The 19,139-nt window shown below is 34.6% G+C and overlaps 1 protein-coding gene across 4 annotated transcripts; it reads right to left on the reverse strand.

Annotated features, from left to right (window-relative positions):
- Nucleotides 1-1,492: 1,492 nt before the first annotated feature.
- LOC133871811 (replication protein A 32 kDa subunit A-like) lies at nt 1,493-11,722 on the reverse strand. Of its 4 annotated transcripts, none has more exons than XM_062309235.1 (9): nt 11,637-11,722; nt 11,442-11,547; nt 8,117-8,158; nt 7,952-8,029; nt 6,379-6,454; nt 2,716-2,826; nt 2,541-2,620; nt 1,855-1,923; nt 1,493-1,729 (listed from the first exon to the last, which is right to left on the reverse strand). In XM_062309235.1, exons 2-9 carry the CDS (start codon nt 11,453-11,455, stop codon nt 1,645-1,647), a joined length of 555 nt encoding a protein of 184 aa, XP_062165219.1. In that variant the 5' UTR covers nt 11,456-11,547; nt 11,637-11,722; the 3' UTR covers nt 1,493-1,644. The 4 variants fall into 4 exon arrangements, with proteins under 4 accessions (XP_062165219.1, XP_062165220.1, XP_062165221.1 ...); XM_062309236.1 differs by having other exon boundaries at nt 11,442-11,502; nt 11,637-11,667; XM_062309237.1 differs by lacking the exon at nt 8,117-8,158.
- Between the last annotated feature and the right edge of the window lie 7,417 nt (nt 11,723-19,139).

The following is a 19,139-nucleotide window of genomic DNA, read 5'->3' on the forward strand; positions in this document are numbered from 1 at the left end:
ATAGTGCCGCTTTTCTCTATTCTCATGCATTTTTAAAAATGCATGTAATGCTTAACAACACTATTGTAATTACTAGAACTATTTGGAGTAGGGGTGTACACCGCCTAGACAGGCGATTTTTGCAACCTGACCGCCTCCACGACTGCTCTAAGTGGTTGGTTGTTTTGATGCACCGCTCGTCCTCACCCATAGGCGGGCCGTTATTTATCTCATAACTGCCCACTTATCAAGTATGCGTCTATTAGGTCTATTTTGGTGTCTTGTGTCTCTTTTCGGGGCTATTTTAGATCATTTTAGGTTTGTTTTAGTTTTTGTTTTCTTAATAGATTTTTGTTTTATATATCTCATTGTCTCCACTTACCCTACTACAACTAACCACTTGTTATGAGCAATTAATTGGGAAAGGTAGATGCATACCCGTGCAGTTGGCCGATTAGCGATGTCGGTTAAAAAGTGGTAGGATAGTTAATGGTGCAGGCCAATTATTAATCGGTTCGCCTGAGCAATCCAAGTTTGTAGTATGTAATCATTAAACTTTATCAATTGCTAATGATCTAGCAGTCAAGTAGTGTTTAAGCATTGTATATTGAGAGAGAATAGTGCATGTTGGAACGCAGATTGTTAGTTTAATTTGTCTCTGCAGCATTTAAATTCATATACAAGTCGAAAAGAAACGTATTTTGATCGGACAATGATCTTCTACGGTTCAAATTAAATGGATAGTATCAGTTAGTTATAATTTAAAGTTGGTATATCTAATTATGTATATGATGTCAATGTTGAGACATCTTTTTTTTTTTTTTTTTTAAAAAAAAAAAAAAGTGATATCATGTACATTATATACTTTTAAATACGCCAACTTTAAATCATAACCATGAAATAGATCTTGTTTCGTTTGAATTAACCCAACACGACCTGTTTGGATTAGATCATGTTGAATCAACCCAACATAATGAGTTATGTGAATCATGTTGTATTACCCATTTATTTAAATAGATCGTGTCAAAATTAAAAAAATTTGACCCATTTAATTAAAAAGAAATGCTAAACCCCAAAACTTTTTTCCAAATGATCTGGAACCACATTAGTTTAAGAAAAGAAAAAAAGTAATAAACCTAGATATTTCATGAACTGACCAGACCATTAATTTGAAAAAAAGAATTTTGAGAAAAAAATTTAGGGTCGATAGCATTTCTCGTTGGTTAACAGTTTTGCCTGTTTTAGAGCAGTCCACTAGACTATTTTTCATTTGTTTCTTAATTAATTGTTTTTTTTAAAGTTAATAAATTTAAATACGTTTACGAAACACTGAACGAGTACCTGAAATTGAGGTTGAACTAGGCTAACAATTCGTGTTAAATGGACTCACGGTTCAACCCGTTAAGAGTTAATATTGACACAAGACCCATTTAATTACGAAAAATGCTGCCAACCCCAAAAAAAATTAAATAAGACTACCAGTAAGAGAAGTTTGAATTTGCAATGGGTGTCAGAACCGAGAATGGGATGATCATTGGAAAGAACACCCAATAAAAGCATCTAATTAATTAGATATGTACACACTCCAGACCAGACAAGACTAGAAAAATAAAACAGCAACGGCGTTCACACCCAACCCTAGCGCAAGTTCAAACCTCAAGAATATCAACCACATGCAGTTGACTTGTAGTGAAACTCATCAATAGTGGAGTATATCAAACCCTCCTCCTCAAGAGCCCTAATTGATTCCCTGGAATAGAAAACAACAGAAATATAGATATATATATATATATATATATATATATATATTTGTGTTACATATATATTCATCCAATAAGTGACACATACTGAATGTAAGAGGGGGAGAGAGATTACATAATCTTATCCACAGGAAGTTTTAGCTGCCGTGAAAGTTCATCCCTGTGTATCCCCTTTTCCTGTCCACTGCATTCAACAGCAAAAAACTTCAAGCATAATTGGCAATAAGGTATAACCAAGAAAAAGTAACATATTTATTACATTCCTTTCACACCGGTTCCCGTAACGTGTTTTAAGTGACTTTTTATGTTAACCACTTAAAATACATCATATATGATAAATGAATGTGAAGCATAATTACTCAAAGGAGAATAATGAGAATCAAACATTATAGGTAAACATAAAAGTTACACGAGTACAAAAGTGATTCTAGTAGAACAAGAGGTTAAAATCATGCCACATAGACTTTAGGAAGATGGGAGAGAGATGTGGGGTTGGTGTATAGCATTACTCATTAAAAATATATATATATATATATATATATATAGTGCTAGCTGCAGGGAGAAAATCTTTTTACCAAAAAAAAAAGAAAAGAAAAGAAAAAAGGAGCTAATATACTAACGTTATAATGCAAAGCGAGATAAATCATAAAAACCCATAGCAAACAAGTATATATTTCGAATAGGCGAAACCACTTTGCCTGGAAGAGATATGGTACTGCACTAAGCCATCTTATGTAAAATCAGGCAACAGAAGCAGAGAAAAATAGGATAGAAGAAAAGCTGCATATTTTGATCACTCACATGCTTGAAGGCTGCTGCAGATAGTCAAGGACCAATTGATCACAGCTCTTGAGCCCATCACTGCTAAATTGCCCAGATAACTACAGAATAGAAAATTAAAATCTTATTCCAAACAATACACATAGAGAAAAAAAAAAAAAAAAACGTTAAAAAAGATCTGCAAGTCATATCATACTTGACTAGATGGGGCTGTCTGATATCCACTTGATTCACTTGATTCATTCTTCACAGGAATGCTCAAGGATATATCCCCTGACTGAGGCTGGGTCGGGGTAACTCCTTGCAACTTCAGCCAAAACACAATATACACAATAAATAAAGAAACACAACATATATACATCATACATATATCTTTAAGAGAATGAATGAATATCTATAGTATTACAAATCACTCCCTCAATTTTGGTGTGCCCCAAGTTGAAGCCACTTCAAATAATCATTTTACTGTACAAATACCCAAATTCCAAGTAAAATGTTATGATTTAACCAAATCAATATCCAATAATGTTTAGGGCTTCTGGATGAATGGTTTGACCCTTAACAATTGGTATCAAAGAAGGCATTACGTCACGGGTTCAAGCCATGGAGAAGGCAACCTATAGGCTAGATTAAAATATCTTGATATTATGTATAGGCATAGTATTAAGTCATTGAATACTGATAGGTGAATAAAGCCGCCAACAATGAAAGCTATCATCAAGTCAGGCCAATAGAGAGGGCCGTGGTGAACATCGAATTCAGAAATGTAGTAAAATGTTATAATCATAGAGGTTAAGAGCATTCACATGAAGCTCTTTACTTTTGGCTTTTCTCTAAAATTTTAAAACAAAACATAGACATTTAACAAACTCTGTACTCAATTTTAAATTTAACTCCATGCTTTCATGCTCTTCAAATATAAAGAGCCAAAAAGCTAAAAGTTATTTATTTTTTAATGTTCTTTCTCTTTCATACTTCTTTCCTCTGAGCCAAGGTAAATTTTTAATGCAGAGAGCTTAAAAGTTGGTTTCATCAATAAAATAGAATATTTAATTAAAGTAGAAAAATATTTAGAAAGTTTGATGTTTAGTGATTTTAAAAAGTGGTTAGCTAAATCAATAAAAGTACATTGCTAGACTTAAATTTAGAGAAATTTTGAAGAGCTCATTGGGAATACTCTAACGGTTTAACCAAATCCGTATCCAACAATCCTAGAGCTTTTGAACTAATGGTTAGACTCTAAACAACAGAGCTCTATTTAAATTTTGCGTGTATATTCAAGGAGAAGGTCCACAAAAAAAAAAAAAAAATAGTTGGATGGAACGCCAAACTCCAACCCCAAACCAAGCGAACTCTAATCAAATCAATTGCAACCGTTCTTCCCATTTATCAAATGTCCGCTTAACTCCTTCAAATCACTTCATAGCTCCTCAAATGCTATGATGAGAACTTTTGGAGAGAATTCAGCAAAGATAAGAGCAAATTATACCCCAAAAGCCTAGCATTCTATCTATACTCTAAAGGAAACAAGCAGCCTTCCAATCAAAAGAACGCACAATACCTTTAACTACTCAAGAAAAATGCTAGTCACATTTATGTTATCACTCCAAAAAGATTAGTCAAGTTGCAATTGGAGCTCTCTATAATCACTTTTAAAGCTCATCCTCAAAGGAACAAATGTGAGACTTAACATTCATTAACACCTTTATAATCCATCCACTCAATGTGAGTAATTCATATTCTCACTGCAGGACTAACTTTCTAGGATGATACAATCTCCCACATTCAAATCCCTAACATCCTCGTCAAAGGCAATTTCATGCAATGCTTTAGCACCACATGCTGTTACTAGGTTGTTTTAATACCATTTATAACTAAAAAAACTAGTCAAGTAACTAAAAAAAACTAGTCAAGTAATTGGAAAACTAGTCAAGTAATTGGAGCTCCCTAGAATTACTTATAAAACTCAATTTCATATAATATGGACTTAGCACCTATGAATACATTTATAATCTACCTACTTAATGTGAACAATTCATCTTCCTAATATAAGACTAACTTTCTCGAGTGATACAATATCAACAAGGCACAAATTGAAAAATTAATTGGCATGGAAAAGCCAACAAACCTCTAATCACATATGCATCTAAGCGGTAGAAGGAAAATACCACAAGAACTCCCATTTTACAAAAACCCAATTGACTAGAAGTGCATCATGGATTTGAATGGGCAATCAAAAAACCAAGAATCTTTTGGCAAAAAGTTGTTAATACATGATTAGTAATGGTATATCTGCTAATTTTTGAGATGACTCTTGGATCCCAAAGATCTCAAACCTTGACCCAAGAAAGAAGACAACCTAAAAGACCATCCACTGGGTAGTGTTAGTGTAGACTCTACTCCTAGACAACTCAGCATTACTGAGTCACAAGCCAAGCCAGGAGATGCTGCCACAATACCTCAACGTGGCAGTGAAGGAGAGTCCAAGCCAGGAGACACAGCCACGTGTGTGCAAGCCAACATGGTAATCCATCCGCATCCCAACAATCATGCAATCACATATTATGATGTATCAATCTGTGATTGCCTAGCTGTTTCACAAGCCAAAAAGGAAACACAAGCTCATGATGTGCATGCAGATCACAGCTCAAGATTGCGCAGCTGCTGCTCCCATGCAGAAAAGGAAAATCAAAGGCTGTCATAACTCCTCCATATGCAGCTAAAGAAAAGTCCAGGAGCAGAAAGCCGTGACCATCACGAATTTGATTCTTAAGGAAATATATACTCAACTTGTATAGAAGACAATAATGTCAATCAAATTTTCTCTGTAATCAAGTTATTTACTTTCCTTGTTTATCAGGCAAGACCTTTGTATATAAGGACCTATGTACAATGTTAATGTCATCGAGCAGTAAACTGTTTTCTATACTTGTTTTTCAATCTTTTCAGGTAGTAGACTTAATAAAATCTAATCCAAGACAGTGGGACGAAAAAAAAATCAGGCAACATTTCAATAGAGAATCAACCAAAAGCATCCTCAACATTCACTTTTCTAAAGACACTCTAATCTGATTTCCGAAGAAGAAAAAAATACCTTTACAGTTAAATTTGCCTACAAGTTAGATTAACAAAATTTATTTGCTTCCCATAGCCCCTTGGAGAACAATTATTGGAAAGCCTTCTAGATAGCCAAAATCCAAGACAAACTGAAGCTATTTATGTGAAAAATCTCATGGAAAATTCATCCTGTCGTATCCAAGTTAACCAGCTTCATTCCTTTCTCGGATAAGGATGTGATCACTTGCCCCCTTTGCAATTTTAAAATTGAAACTCATGAGCACCCCTTCCCAAACTATCACTTCTCCCAGGTCCTGTAATGTGAATACTATTGGCCTCAAATATTCAGCATTTCACTGCTAACCCAATCTTAAATTAGAGCAGGATAATTCTTAACCCTACTCCATCTTTAAAAATTAGTCCCGATGAAACTCACTCTTTTCTCTTGTTTGGAGCTATTGTTATGAACATGATTTGACTTAATCGGACAAAATACTCATGAACAAGCCTTCTTAAACATCCTCCAGCTGCTAGCCTAATAGAGAGCATCGTGAAGTTAGGACAGCAACCTCTCATGTTCCTCTTCTTTGCCAAAAAAAAATACAAATTTTATTTGAGTCTATTTCAGGTTAAGACTCAAAATCACACATTCTATAAAATTAAGGGGATAGAGTGAAGTAACTATTCCTATCACCTTTTATGGATAGTGAAACAACTGAATCACCAATAAAGAATAATGTATGAGCAAGTGCATGATGCATACAACCACAAGTGGCATCAATTAGAGCACAACTACCAGTACCTGTGATTTAGATTGCAAGTGGTTATGTATGCAATCGATAAAATGGAAGGCAACCTCATCAAAGTTTGTCACAGGCCTGAAAGACAACAAAATTCATGAGATGGTTAATCTATCTACTTCCAAAAAAAAAAAAAAATTGCACATACTAGAGAGAAGTATATTACGTTGAAGCTGATCAATTTTTCAAACTTAGATTCATCTCAACTAATCTCATCAAGTTGTGAATCATATGTTAGTCAAATTACAAAAACCATGTTCTCGTCTATATGAGAAAAAAGAAAGTTCATAGTAGAAAGCACCAAACGTGTCCTTCAAAAGCTTAACCAAAAATTAAAAAAGAAATCAAGCTAAACAACTGTCATTAAAATTCAAAGAATAAAGTGAAATTCCTCAAATCCATTAAAGAATTGACAGTTAAACTTCTCCGGGAAGATCAAAATTTTGGATTTCTATGAAATCTACGAGGAAATCAATATTTCAAAATTTCATTTGAGGAAAAAATATATCTGATCCCAAAGACTATTGAACTTCTTTTAAAAGAAACTTAAACTTTTAATAACACAAGGCTATCATCATTAGCCACAAGAAGTTTTTGAAATAATCCCCTCTAAATTTATGTCAGCAATTGGATTTATAAACATGAATAGAAAACATAAGCCTATGAAGACCTTCTAGCCATATGTAGTCATGACAAAATATCACATGTAATTCAAGCAATGGTCTTGTCTAAACCTACATGGTAGGTAGATGGCTCTAATTTCTGTGATTCATCGATGAGTGGGGAAGGCCTATATCTCTGGCTTTTTAGTCCCAGTTCGGTAAATAGATTTTTACCTAAGTTATCTTGAATTACATGCGATATCACCTGTCATGTTTTTAAAAAAAATATGCCTATGAAGACCCCCAAGCCATGAAGACCCTCAAAAGCAATAAGCTAACTCTAAAGGTAACTTAGGTACTTACTTAAAAAAAAAATCCTTACTCCTTCCTTGGCAATGTGCGACAAATGATTGAGATTGATCTCAACACTAAAAACACTCTTAGTAGCTTCCTTAAACCCCCTTCTCTTCCCTAAATGTAGCGAAACTCCCAAAAAAAATAACCTCCAATAGCTTCCCTAAAGGTTCCCTAAACTAACTTTGAGCTACAATGCTACATCTCAAATTCCCAAACTTTTAGTCTTTATGCTTGCTTCTCTACTGACGCCACTTCCCACACTGACCAAAAGAAAAGAATGAATATTTCATTTTTCAAGTCTATAACAACAGTTTCTGCAAAGGTTTGTAATATAGATAGAATACAAACAGTTTTTTTCCTTGTTCCCCTTTAAACACGCTTTTTTTTTGGTAAGTACATATAAAGATACAAGCGGTAGATAATGCATATATAGCTTTTGATTAAATGGATCAACCGACTCAAACTGGTATAACTTGTCACTAGATCCAAGGGACGAAGATTATGCAGCACATTACCAGACAGAACAAGAACAAGATATACAGCAAACATTTGAGAATAAACGTCCTTTCACACATGACCTAATTGATCAGATACGAAATTTTTTTTATAACAATACCTGACAGAGAAGGCAACTAATTGCTTGACACCTTTAAAGCTCTTCAAGTGTCCATTAACACGAACATACATTCCATCTCTGTTGCATGATAAATCATAGAAAATCATCAAAACTTCTTGCCATTATGGTGCCTCTACAACAACCACAATAAGACCGAAAACTTACAGTATTTTCTCCATTTCTATTGTGTCAAAATTCTCATTCATCCTATTAAAAATTGAACATAGATTAAGACTGGTTTTTCACAATTTAGAGTGGACTTGGTATTAAGAATAGTATCAACTAAAGAAAGAAAATATAAGGTAATAAAAGTATCTTTTGGTTTATATTTCAAAGTGCTCCTCTAGTTTCTGCAGTCAAAACTGCATTGATGTAAAATCTAAGAAGCCAAAAAGCAAACTTTACAAATTATGACTTTAGAACATAATAATATTTCTTGTATTCACACAATTTATTATTTTAGTATATTAAATTAAATATTTTATCTTCTTTGGTTAGGGTATAATCTAGACGAGAGCATCTACTATGAGGTGATCAGTGACTCGGAGAGGAATTTGGTGCTCCCGAGAGGGAAAAAGATTGTGTTGCAGTACAATGCTGCAACACAGTCCGTAGGACGAGCCTGTAATCATTTTAGGTGTGCTACAGGAATGCTTGTGAGGAGCGGGTCCCACATACATATGCGGGACAGATGGGCGAGGGTAGATAAGCAGATTAAGAAGGCTATATGGGACACGCTGATGGTATGTTTATGAAAGATGTTTCAATACACATTGGTATTGAAACTAATTTATTTATTTATTTTTAAAAACTTAGGGTTATGTTTTTGTTGAACTTATAAAATTAATGTTTAAATTGCATGTGCAGAAGGAGTTTTATCTCCCCGTATCTGTAGATTAGCACAAGGCACAACATGAGGCGTGGGCTGATATTGGACGTAGGCACTGTTCGTGGAAGCATTCATTTAAAAAAGAGCTACATATTCGAGACAGTGACATGCCCAAAAGTATACATGCAAGAGTGCCGGACAAAGTATTTGAGAAGTATGACAAAACAGATGTGGAGCACCGGCTGAGGGATTTGTGTACTGAGCGAAAAAAGGGTATGTAGGTCTTTAATTGTATTACTATTATGTGTATTTTCAATATATATATATATATATATATATAATTTTATGTCTCATTTAAGCATGTCAATGCTTAAATATTACAAAATGTTCACTGCGTAGGCGACCTATGAACGAATGAAGCGGATGCGGGAGCAGAACGACCTCCCCCATTGCTTGGGATCCAAAAGCTATGCCAGATTTAATCATAATGAGGTATGAACAAATACATGTAGATGTTATAATATTTGTATCTAATTGTTTTTTTTACACTAAATTAATATTACTGTTTGTTATTTATTTCATTTGGATGGTGACAGGCAACTACTTATGGCACGGCCCCCACTCGAGCGGAGTCATTCGTGAAGACGCACACTAGGAAGGACGGGACTCACCCGAACGAACGTACACTGGTCCTATGCGTATGCTACAAATTGTGTTATTTTACTAATATTTCTAAGTAATGTGTGTAATAAAGTATATATTGACTACATGTGTATTTTATATTGACGACATACAGGAGAGAATGACACAGAGTTTATCGAGTGATTATGCCGCTACTCAGAGTGTGTCAGAAGACACGGTGCGTTGGACACCGAACGACGCGTACGAACAGGCATTGAGGAGGCCTAAATACGCGGGGAGGGTTCGGCAGGTTGGGCAGAACGTTACTCCCATACGGAGGACGTGTTTCTCATTTTGGGCTAGATCACAGGGAGGACAATCTCAGTGTACATCTCGGGGCTGCTTCATGCATGAGGGTAGGATTGCAACAATGGAGACATTGCTACAGGCTCAGACCGAGAGGGATGACGCCTTGGAGCAGCACATGTGACACCTCGAGGCTGTGTTCACCTCCGTTGGAGTATCACATGCGAGCTTTGGTGCTCAGCAGTCTCCACCTCACTACAAGAAATTTGCTTATTTGCGTCAACACCAAGTGGACGCTAAAAGCCCGACTATGATAATACTCAGCCTATCATTAGCGTCGACTGAAGGGTCGACGCTAATAATAGACTTTTAGCGTCGACATATGATGTATGGGGTCGACCCTAAAACTTATACCACATATGGCATGAGTTGACGCTAATGATAGACTATTAGCGTCGACATCTACGTCGACGCTAATAGTCTATTATTAGCGTCGACTTTTTGTGGATGCTGATACACTAAAAAAAAATTAAAAAAAAAAAAAGGTCATTAGCGTCAACTGAGTCAACGCTAATGCTCTAAAAAAAATTTAAAAAAAATAAAAATTAATAGGTCATTAGTGTCCACTGTGTTGACGCTAATGACCTAAAAATAAAAATAAAAAATAAAAAATTTCATGGGCCATTAGCATCGACTAAGTCGACGCTAATACCCTAAAAAATTAAAAAAAAAAATTATATATATATTTTTTTAATACGCCATTAGTAATTTATACACATTTCGTAATTTATATACAAGAAAGAAAAGGATAAAACATACAAATAGATGGGAAACTTAATACAATTCTAACTTTTTACATATTACAAACAGGCTGAAAAGATGAAATTTGGAATTTGAAATGAACAGAAAAATGTCTAAGTTGATTATACTGCTTACATTTTGATATAAAACAAATGCATAGAGGTGTTACATCAAAGTTATTATATAAAAGGCCCGTAAATTTTTGCATGAAGAGACCTGGACAGGAAAAAAATGAACTTCATCGTAATACTCAAAAGCAAAGCATTCAATTTTTTTTTTTTTAATAATAAAGGTATTGTCTATTTATACATTCTTTGCTAGGCAAGAGGCTTCCAGGACTGCCTCATTGAAATCCATTAACAGCAACATCAACTTCATACAAAAATTTATGCATAATGCAACTGTCATTATTTATTTTAAGATCTGTGCTCTGAATATTTATAACATAGTATTTCCTTTGGAAGTTAAGACAGATTATGGCATTCATGGGAGACAGGACTACTTGACTGCTGAATCAAAGTTACCCCACTTTGTATAGGCTACAAGTAGTAGAACAATTAAAGAAAAATATATCTATGATTTCCATTGGGTTTATAATCTAATTAATTCAATAGCATATAGATGTTACTCTGCATATTAAATGCAAGAACAGTTTCCCACCAAATATTTCTATGCTACATTGTCACCGGCTAAAATGAAAGATTGGGCACAAAGAAAAGAAAACACGCATTCTAAAAGCTTTAATCTTGTCAACCAGTACTTGCTCATTTCAAGTTCCCACATAAGAAACCACAATGCAAACCTAAGATTCTACTGTCTGCCATTGTACACTTCTTTTGCCATTCATCTTGAAAATATGAAATTCCCCTTTAATGCACCATGTAGATTTCAAGAAGCCATGCAATATCTAAACTTCTGATGGATAAAACTTGCCTGATCCAAAACATTTTAGTGAGATGGTATCAGCATCCGCAGAAAAAACCAGCCTTCCATTCTACATAAATACCACTGAAGCACATTATGGGTAAGGCCCTCTATCCTGTATGCAAGGGTCAATTTAAGTAAATCATCTTTTCACTGTCAAGAAATGCAGAAACGAAACAATTATGGAAATTAATGTGATTGAACCTCAATTCTGGCCTCCTTTCAAAAACAATTGAGAAAGCACGTAGGATGGACATATCTTCATCAAATTCCTGTCTTATTTCATCTGTTTGCATTCATGAAAAAAAAAAAAAAACAAGTAAATGAATGTCCGTCATTAGACAAAATACCACTTGAAGCTCAATTACTAGAAGCACAAGATCCAATTTGAGTGCATTTACAGCAATTGCATTTGACTTTGACAATGTTATCTAGGAACAAAACTAAGAAACTAAAATCGAATAATTAACAATAAAAGATCACTTGCCTCCGAAATGCTCTCAAATACTTCACCAATTTTAGTGACTAACTCTGGAGGCACGTGATTCCCTTCGATATCAAAGAGAGCATAGCTGCAAAGAAGAAAGAAAATATGAAATCAAAACAATTATCCATTCAGAGCTCCAAATTTAGAGATTGAAAGAAAAATTACTTCAGAGTGTAGAAATTCCAGTTACTGGAAGAAATGTCACAAAATAGAAACGAAGCTTAAACTCTCGATGTTACAATGCAATCCATACAAGGAGAAAATCTTATGAAGTGAAATTACTGCTATTTTTATAGGAAGACACAACACAATAACATAAAATAATACTTAGGAACTTTTAACCAGTGACAACATAATCAACTAAATTTTACAAAGCTTTACTTCAATATTATGGCTTTTCAACCACCATTATGGTACAACTACCAGAGTTTAAGCAATTTAAAAGAAAACCCTGCGAGAAGCACAATCATTAAGTTCAGCAAGAGTTGGAGAGAGGGAACCTACAAGATATGGAAGCCACAAACATGAAGGAAAAGATAAAAAAAAAAAATGTATCAACAATTTTACCACAATCACTCGAACGGTACATTTGAATGAGTTATTTGTCTTTCATTAAAATTCAGTGTATCAATAAAACCTTACTAGAACCACAGTAACATTAGGAAATAGTCTTCTTCTTTTTTAAGTCTTAATATAGCTAAGAGGATCCAATCCCTATTTTCAAATGGATCCCTTTTAACAAATTCAAACTTTTTACATTTTACATATAACAAACACGCTGAAAAGATGAAATTTGGAATTAGAAATGAAAGGAAATCATGCAAGTTGGCAGAATTAAGAGAAGTTTTAGCACATCAAAAGCAACAAAGTACCACCTACTCACCTTTCCAAATCATAATCATACAGCACAGAGTTATCCTCATTAGTACGGTATAAGGGTAGTCCTAGTCTCCCAATCAATCGTGCCAAGGGATTCTCCTTGCAAACTCCATGAAACCTAAGGTATCATGTATGATATATAAGTTTTATAGTTAATAAATAGATGACACTCGAATTTCTCATGACAGGTTTACTTTCCCATGATGCACCTAGGTCAATAGGAAAACCAAATGAGTAGTCAGTATAAACTCGACCACCAATCCTATTCTGTGATTCCAACAGGACAACCTGAAAAATAAGAGAAAAAATAAAGAAAAGGAGGATCTACTTAGGAAAATATAAATAGGAAAATGCATGCATCCATCTATATCTTGGAACTGCTCAGTGGAAAAACAATTAGATCGCGTTACATCAACACACAAACATCAAACCACAAATTAGAGGTAGCAAAATTCCTTCCAAATTAGAACTAGTATTAGTTCGTTATCCAGTAAGCATAGATGACACTAAGCTTAACTACACTTGTATTTGTTGAACTTAAGGTGACACTAAGCTTAACTACGCTTGTATTTCCAGTAAACATTCTCAAATATGAAAATGGTCTTCTACCAACACAACTAAAACCTCCTGAAATCAAAACCCATTAATGATAATTGAATTGCTCAGCAGAAAAGAACTCCGAATTGAAAGGTGTACTCCATCCAACAGTTATGCAATAAAATCAGTAAATTTCAAAAATCTTAAAGATCACAATACTCATAACATTCTCAAAGAAAAAATTAAGATACTCTAAGAACTGAAGGAAACAAAGTCTACCGTTATTCATTATTTATCCCCTTGGTTATGATCAATAAAAAATAAAGCACCACCTTTCAGAAAGAGAAGAAAATTTATAATTAGATTCCTCAATTTGACTTTTAAACAATGCAAATATATGCATGCACAAATATACACACTTACTTACATATCTTTATTCACATGTCTTCTTCTACTTTAGGAAGATTTAGACTAACTTAATAACTTGCAACAAAACATGTTTTGTTAGCCACTCTCAAAATCAAGCTTTTTCCATTACTCAAGAATGGATCCCTTTCCTGAGGATACTGAAATATTTTTCAGTGTTTTTTCCCTTAGCATTCTCCAAGAACATAAAAACAGAGAACATTCAATCAAGTGAAAATGGATGTCCAACACATAAGTCATCTACAGGAGTACTTCCACTCAAAAACAACTCCATTCTGGAGAGGCAAACATGTAAACACCCTAGCATTTGTGACCTCATAATCTAGGACATGAACTGCAATAATGACTGCATCTGTAATCTAAAATCACAGGTAAAGCTAGTAATTTTTTTTCTTCACCTTCAAAAGATCATCCCTTCCCCATTTTTACCAACCATGTATTGTCAAAAAAGAAATAGAGTTTAACTAGATTTTAAAACGTTTCACATAACCACACCAACCGAGTTCTCCAGTAGGTTCTTTAAACAAGTTGATGTAATTGACAAAGTCAAATAAACCAAGACCATATGCTTCATCTGGCTTCATTCCATAGCGTATTCGCTTAAGAAAACCTTCTTGCAATGCGCTACCCTCATCCCGCTTCAACAAGCATAACATGGTAACCAAATTCAACAAATATATGAGAAAACAATTGAAACACGCATATAAGATGAGTCAAAATCCTTACCACATCAACCTTTAGAGGCCCATCAGGTCTAAAAGTCTCAAAACCTTCTCCATATTCAGCTCTAATCATCTGAAACACAACCACCAAAGGTGAACACAAATATCCAATTCATCCAAATTACTACTCCAAACATAAAAACTATCAAATAAGAGCAAAACCCAGAGGCTCTAAACAATATTAAAGAAAGAAACAAAAACAAACAAATTGGTTAAACAAAAATTAGACATTCCTAATAAATAAAATGTTAAAAGGGGCATGAGAATCAGTACCTCTTGCATAAAAAGCTTGTTGGGTGTGACGGGAAACCCATTAAAGGAGCCATTTTCGTCGACCCCCAAAAGCGTTCCTGACCACCAGATTATCCTTAACCAGGTTCAAATCTCTCACCCCAGAACGCAATAAACGAACCTTCCATTCCAATATTCAACCCCACTCGGCCCTGATACTATTCCAGTAAAATAGTATTTTATTTTAGCTAAAATACTATACGCCTAACAACAACCAGTGAACCAAATCAGAACCCTAGGAATCTGAACAAGAGGAAAGTAAAAGTGGATGAGAGCGTGAGAGAGAGTGCAACCTTACCTGGTGGTGGTCAAGCTGGGTCGCTGAACCGCAGGAGAGAGAGAGAGAGAGAGAGAGAGAGAGAGAGAGAATGGCGTGATATTTAGGCAAAGAGAGTGTCGAGTGAGAGATAAAATTTTAGACTTTAAGTGCGAAATATATGAGTAGCGCCAATGGATCCCGCTAAATTTTTGCCAAAAGTTCAAAACAGGTCATTTTAATATCAGCGTCGACTCCTGAGAGTCGACGCTGATCAGTATACCATCAGCATCCACACGTAGCTGTCGACACTAATACTAATTTTTAATATTTTATTTATTTTTGCCAAGAACAACCACTTAATTGTTTTTTTTTTTTTTACCAAAATAACATAGTTTATTTATCAGCGTCAACTCTAAGGTTGACGCTAATGACCAATTATCAGCGTCGACATCTATATGTCGACGCTAATAATAGGTTATCAGCGTCGACAATAGCTTGTCGATGCTGAAGTTGTTTTTTGTTACCTCATTAGTGTCGACATGGGGTCGACGCTAATAGTTTTTTATTAGCGTCGACTTTCGTCGACGCTAATACGAAAATGTTGTTGCTATTTTTCAACCTGTGCAAGGCAAAATTTTCCGCCAGGTTATTTGCATCGACACATTTGCGTCAACAACAAAGTTGACGCTAATAGTGTGTTTTTTTGTACAATTAGCAACGACTATGGAGTCGACGCTAATAGTGTAAGATGTCAACGTTGATAGTCGACTATTAGCGTCGACTGTCAAAAGTCGACGCTAGTAGTCGATTATTAGCATCAACTATTATTCGACGCTAATAGTGTCGCCCCTAATGGACGAATTTCTTGTAGTGCCTCCAAACGAAGGTGGTACGTCGTTTGTTAATAGTGCATCTGCAGTTATGATTAATATTGTGTAAACTGCTTATTTTTAGTCAATGTTATGGACTTGATATGCATATACTCTAATTTTTTAATGTTTTCATTACTTGCAGTTAATGTGACAACGATTGGTCCGTTGTCGCCTATTGGACGACAGCTGAACCAGCACTCCCCCGTTGGGACACCATCGCCTGCTACACCGTCCCTTGCGTAGCAATCGCCTATTGGCGAGTACATGCCTGATACGAGAACTCATGATTCCCAGGAAGGACGGCCTTCAGATTTGTAGATATTTTGTGTAACTTTGTTTTGTTAATAACAATAACGTTTATTAGTACATAATCTATTATTGTTTTGGATTTATAATTATTGATGTGCTTAATTTGATTTTGTGTTTATGGTAAATTTCAAATGTTGTCCTCATATTTTTGTAATATTTTTGGGGGAAAAATGGATATATATATATATATATATATATATATATATATATATATATATATATATATATATATATTGTGGTTATTATTTTTTTTTTTTGGGGAAAAAAAAAAAAAAACTTGCATTTTGCCACGTGGCAGATGCCACGTGCTGACACGTGGCCATAGTCGGCCACGTGGATTTGAGCCACACTGCCGTTTGTAGCCACGTGGCTAATGTGCCACATGGAGTCATACCACGTGGCTGACGTGTAGCGATGTGATCAGACTGCCACGTGGCACAGTAGCGACATGGGCAGCTCAGCCATGTTGCGAATTGCACATTTCGCAACAATCGGATTTACCACGATGCCCACACGTCGGCAATTACACGTGGCTAACAGTTTGCCATGTGTATGGGCCCACACATGTGGCAACTTGCAAGTGGCCAGTTGCAATTTTTTTTTAGTGTTTCCTAAAAAAAATCTTGACGTTTATTTTAGCATGTTAAAAGAAATTTTGATTATTCATGGTCAAGAAAGAATTGAAAAATTTTGGAAAATTTTTACGGATAGTGAATTTTTGACAATCAATCAAGATCTTGTAAAGATTATTTCATCTCAAGTTCATGCGAGTAACTTCAGATTTAATATTCAGAGTCATGTTATGATTGGTTGCAAGTTGTCTTTCTTCTGGTATCAAGTTGCTTTGGTGTTGAGAAGTATAGAATGGAATAAATTGATTGGACATCCAAAAGATCGAGCCAAAGATAATTTGAATTCGATGACAAATTCTTTGCAACCCAGTGAGACTAATGCAAGAGAAAATCAAGTATAAGATTTGAAGATTATTTCTTGAATAAGATCAACCCATAGATGGAAAGAATCATACAAAATATTTGAAGATTATTTTTAGAATAAGATATTTTACTTTTTGTATAAGAATTTTACTTTATCTCCAAGTTTATAGTTATGTTTTGTATTTTTATTTCTCTCTTTTTCTTCAAATATTTTGCTTCGAAAATACTCAAACTTTGCCTATATAAAGGCATATCCGTATTATTTTGGAATCAAATTTTGAAGTACCAATTAAATTTTAAAGTCTTTCAAAGTTATTTCTTTGTTTGCTTATTTGAGGAAATTAGGAATTTTTTCTTTCCTATTTGTTATTTTTTTATCTTCAATTCATAGTTTCTGTTGCTATCCTACGCTGTCAGAACAATCTTAGTTTTGTCCCACATCACAATCCTTTCCAAATCCAACTTCACCGTGTCCCACACCAACTTCATTAACATAATTGCAGCAAGCCCAATCCATGCATCTCTTTTGGCGTGTTTGCAGCTTCATATTACGTTGTTCTTCCGCTGAAAATGGCTATAAAGCCTTGTTTCCATAAGTGGCCGGCCATGGGACCAAACTATGCATTCCATAATTTTTCTCATCAACCATAAAGACAACAAAGAAAGCTTTTTTCTTCACATTAACCTTGTTTCTACAAAGAACAATTGGGTTGTTTTTTCACACCCCGAAAAATGATGACACGTGGAAGTGGCCATGAGACCCAACAAAGCAAAGGCTCTCAAAGATCTGAGTTTTTGAACAGGCCAGCAAAGATCCCGATGCCATGTTCGAACAAATTTGAAACTATTATAAAAGACGAACATATAAATTACTATTGTTCATGGCTTAATTACAAGAATAGAAAAAACAAAAGCATTATAAAAATAGGAAGGAAAAAAAAAAGAATTGAAGAACTTGTAGATTGCTTCAACGAAGTGACAGAGATGCACGAATAGGGTTTAATGAAAGTCCAAAGAGTGAAATATCTCAATAGGGTCTTCAGAAAATTATTATGTTGATTTTCTTGGAATTGAAAATTTTTTACCAAATTTTCCTAAAGAAAATCTTGACGTCTGTTTTAGCATGTTGGAATAAATTTTGATTATTCATGGTCAAGAAAGAATTGAAAAATTTTGAAAAAAATTTACGGATAGTGAATTTATGACAATCAATCAAAAGCTTGTAAAGAATATTTCATCTCAAGTTCCTGCGAGTAACTTCAGATTTAATATTCAGAGTCATGTTGTGATTGGTTGCAAGTTTACCATCTTCTGGTATTAAGTTGCCTTGGTGTTGAGAAGTGTAGAATTGAATAAATTGATTGAACATCCAAAAGATCGAGCCAAAGATGATTTGAATTTGATGACAAATTCTTTGCAACCCAGTGAGACTAATGCAGGAGAAGATCAAGCATAAGATTTGAAGATTATTTCTTAAATAAGATCAGCCTATGAATGGAAAGAATCATACAAAATATTTTGAATATTATTTTTAGAATAAGATATTTTACTTTTTGTACAATAAATTTACTTTGTCTTTTCAAGTTTACGATTATGTTTTGTATTTTTATTTCTCTCTTTTTCTTCAAGTATTCTTCTTCGAAAATACTCAAATTTTATCTATATAAAGGCATATCTGTATTATTTTGGAATCAAATTTTGAAGTATTAATTAATTAAATTATTTTCTATCTTCAATTCATCGTTTATGTTACCATCATACGCTGTCAGAACAATCTTAGTTTTGTCCCGTGTCACGATCCTTGCCAAATATCCAAGTTCACCGTGTCCCACACCAGCTTCGTCAACATAATTGTAGCAAGCCCGACCCATGCATGCATCTCTTTTGGCGTGTTCGCAGCATCATATTACGTTGTTCCTCCGCTAAAAATGGCTATAAAGCCTTGTTTCCGAAAGTGGCCGGCATTAACCTTGTTTCTACAAAGAACAAT

The sequence above is a fragment of the Alnus glutinosa genome, chromosome 6, assembly GCF_958979055.1.
Source record: "Alnus glutinosa chromosome 6, dhAlnGlut1.1, whole genome shotgun sequence".
In the NCBI taxonomy this organism is placed as follows: Eukaryota; Viridiplantae; Streptophyta; class Magnoliopsida; order Fagales; family Betulaceae; genus Alnus; species Alnus glutinosa.

Coding starts and splice junctions, on each gene's coding strand:
- LOC133871811 (XM_062309235.1), bottom strand. Junction 8,030..8,116: donor ATAGAAATGGAGAAAATACT/GTAAGTTTTCGG, acceptor ATCATGCAACAG/AGATGGAATGTATGTTCGTG. Junction 2,827..6,378: donor ACTTGCAATCTAAATCACAG/GTACTGGTAGTT, acceptor TTTTGGCTGAAG/TTGCAAGGAGTTACCCCGAC.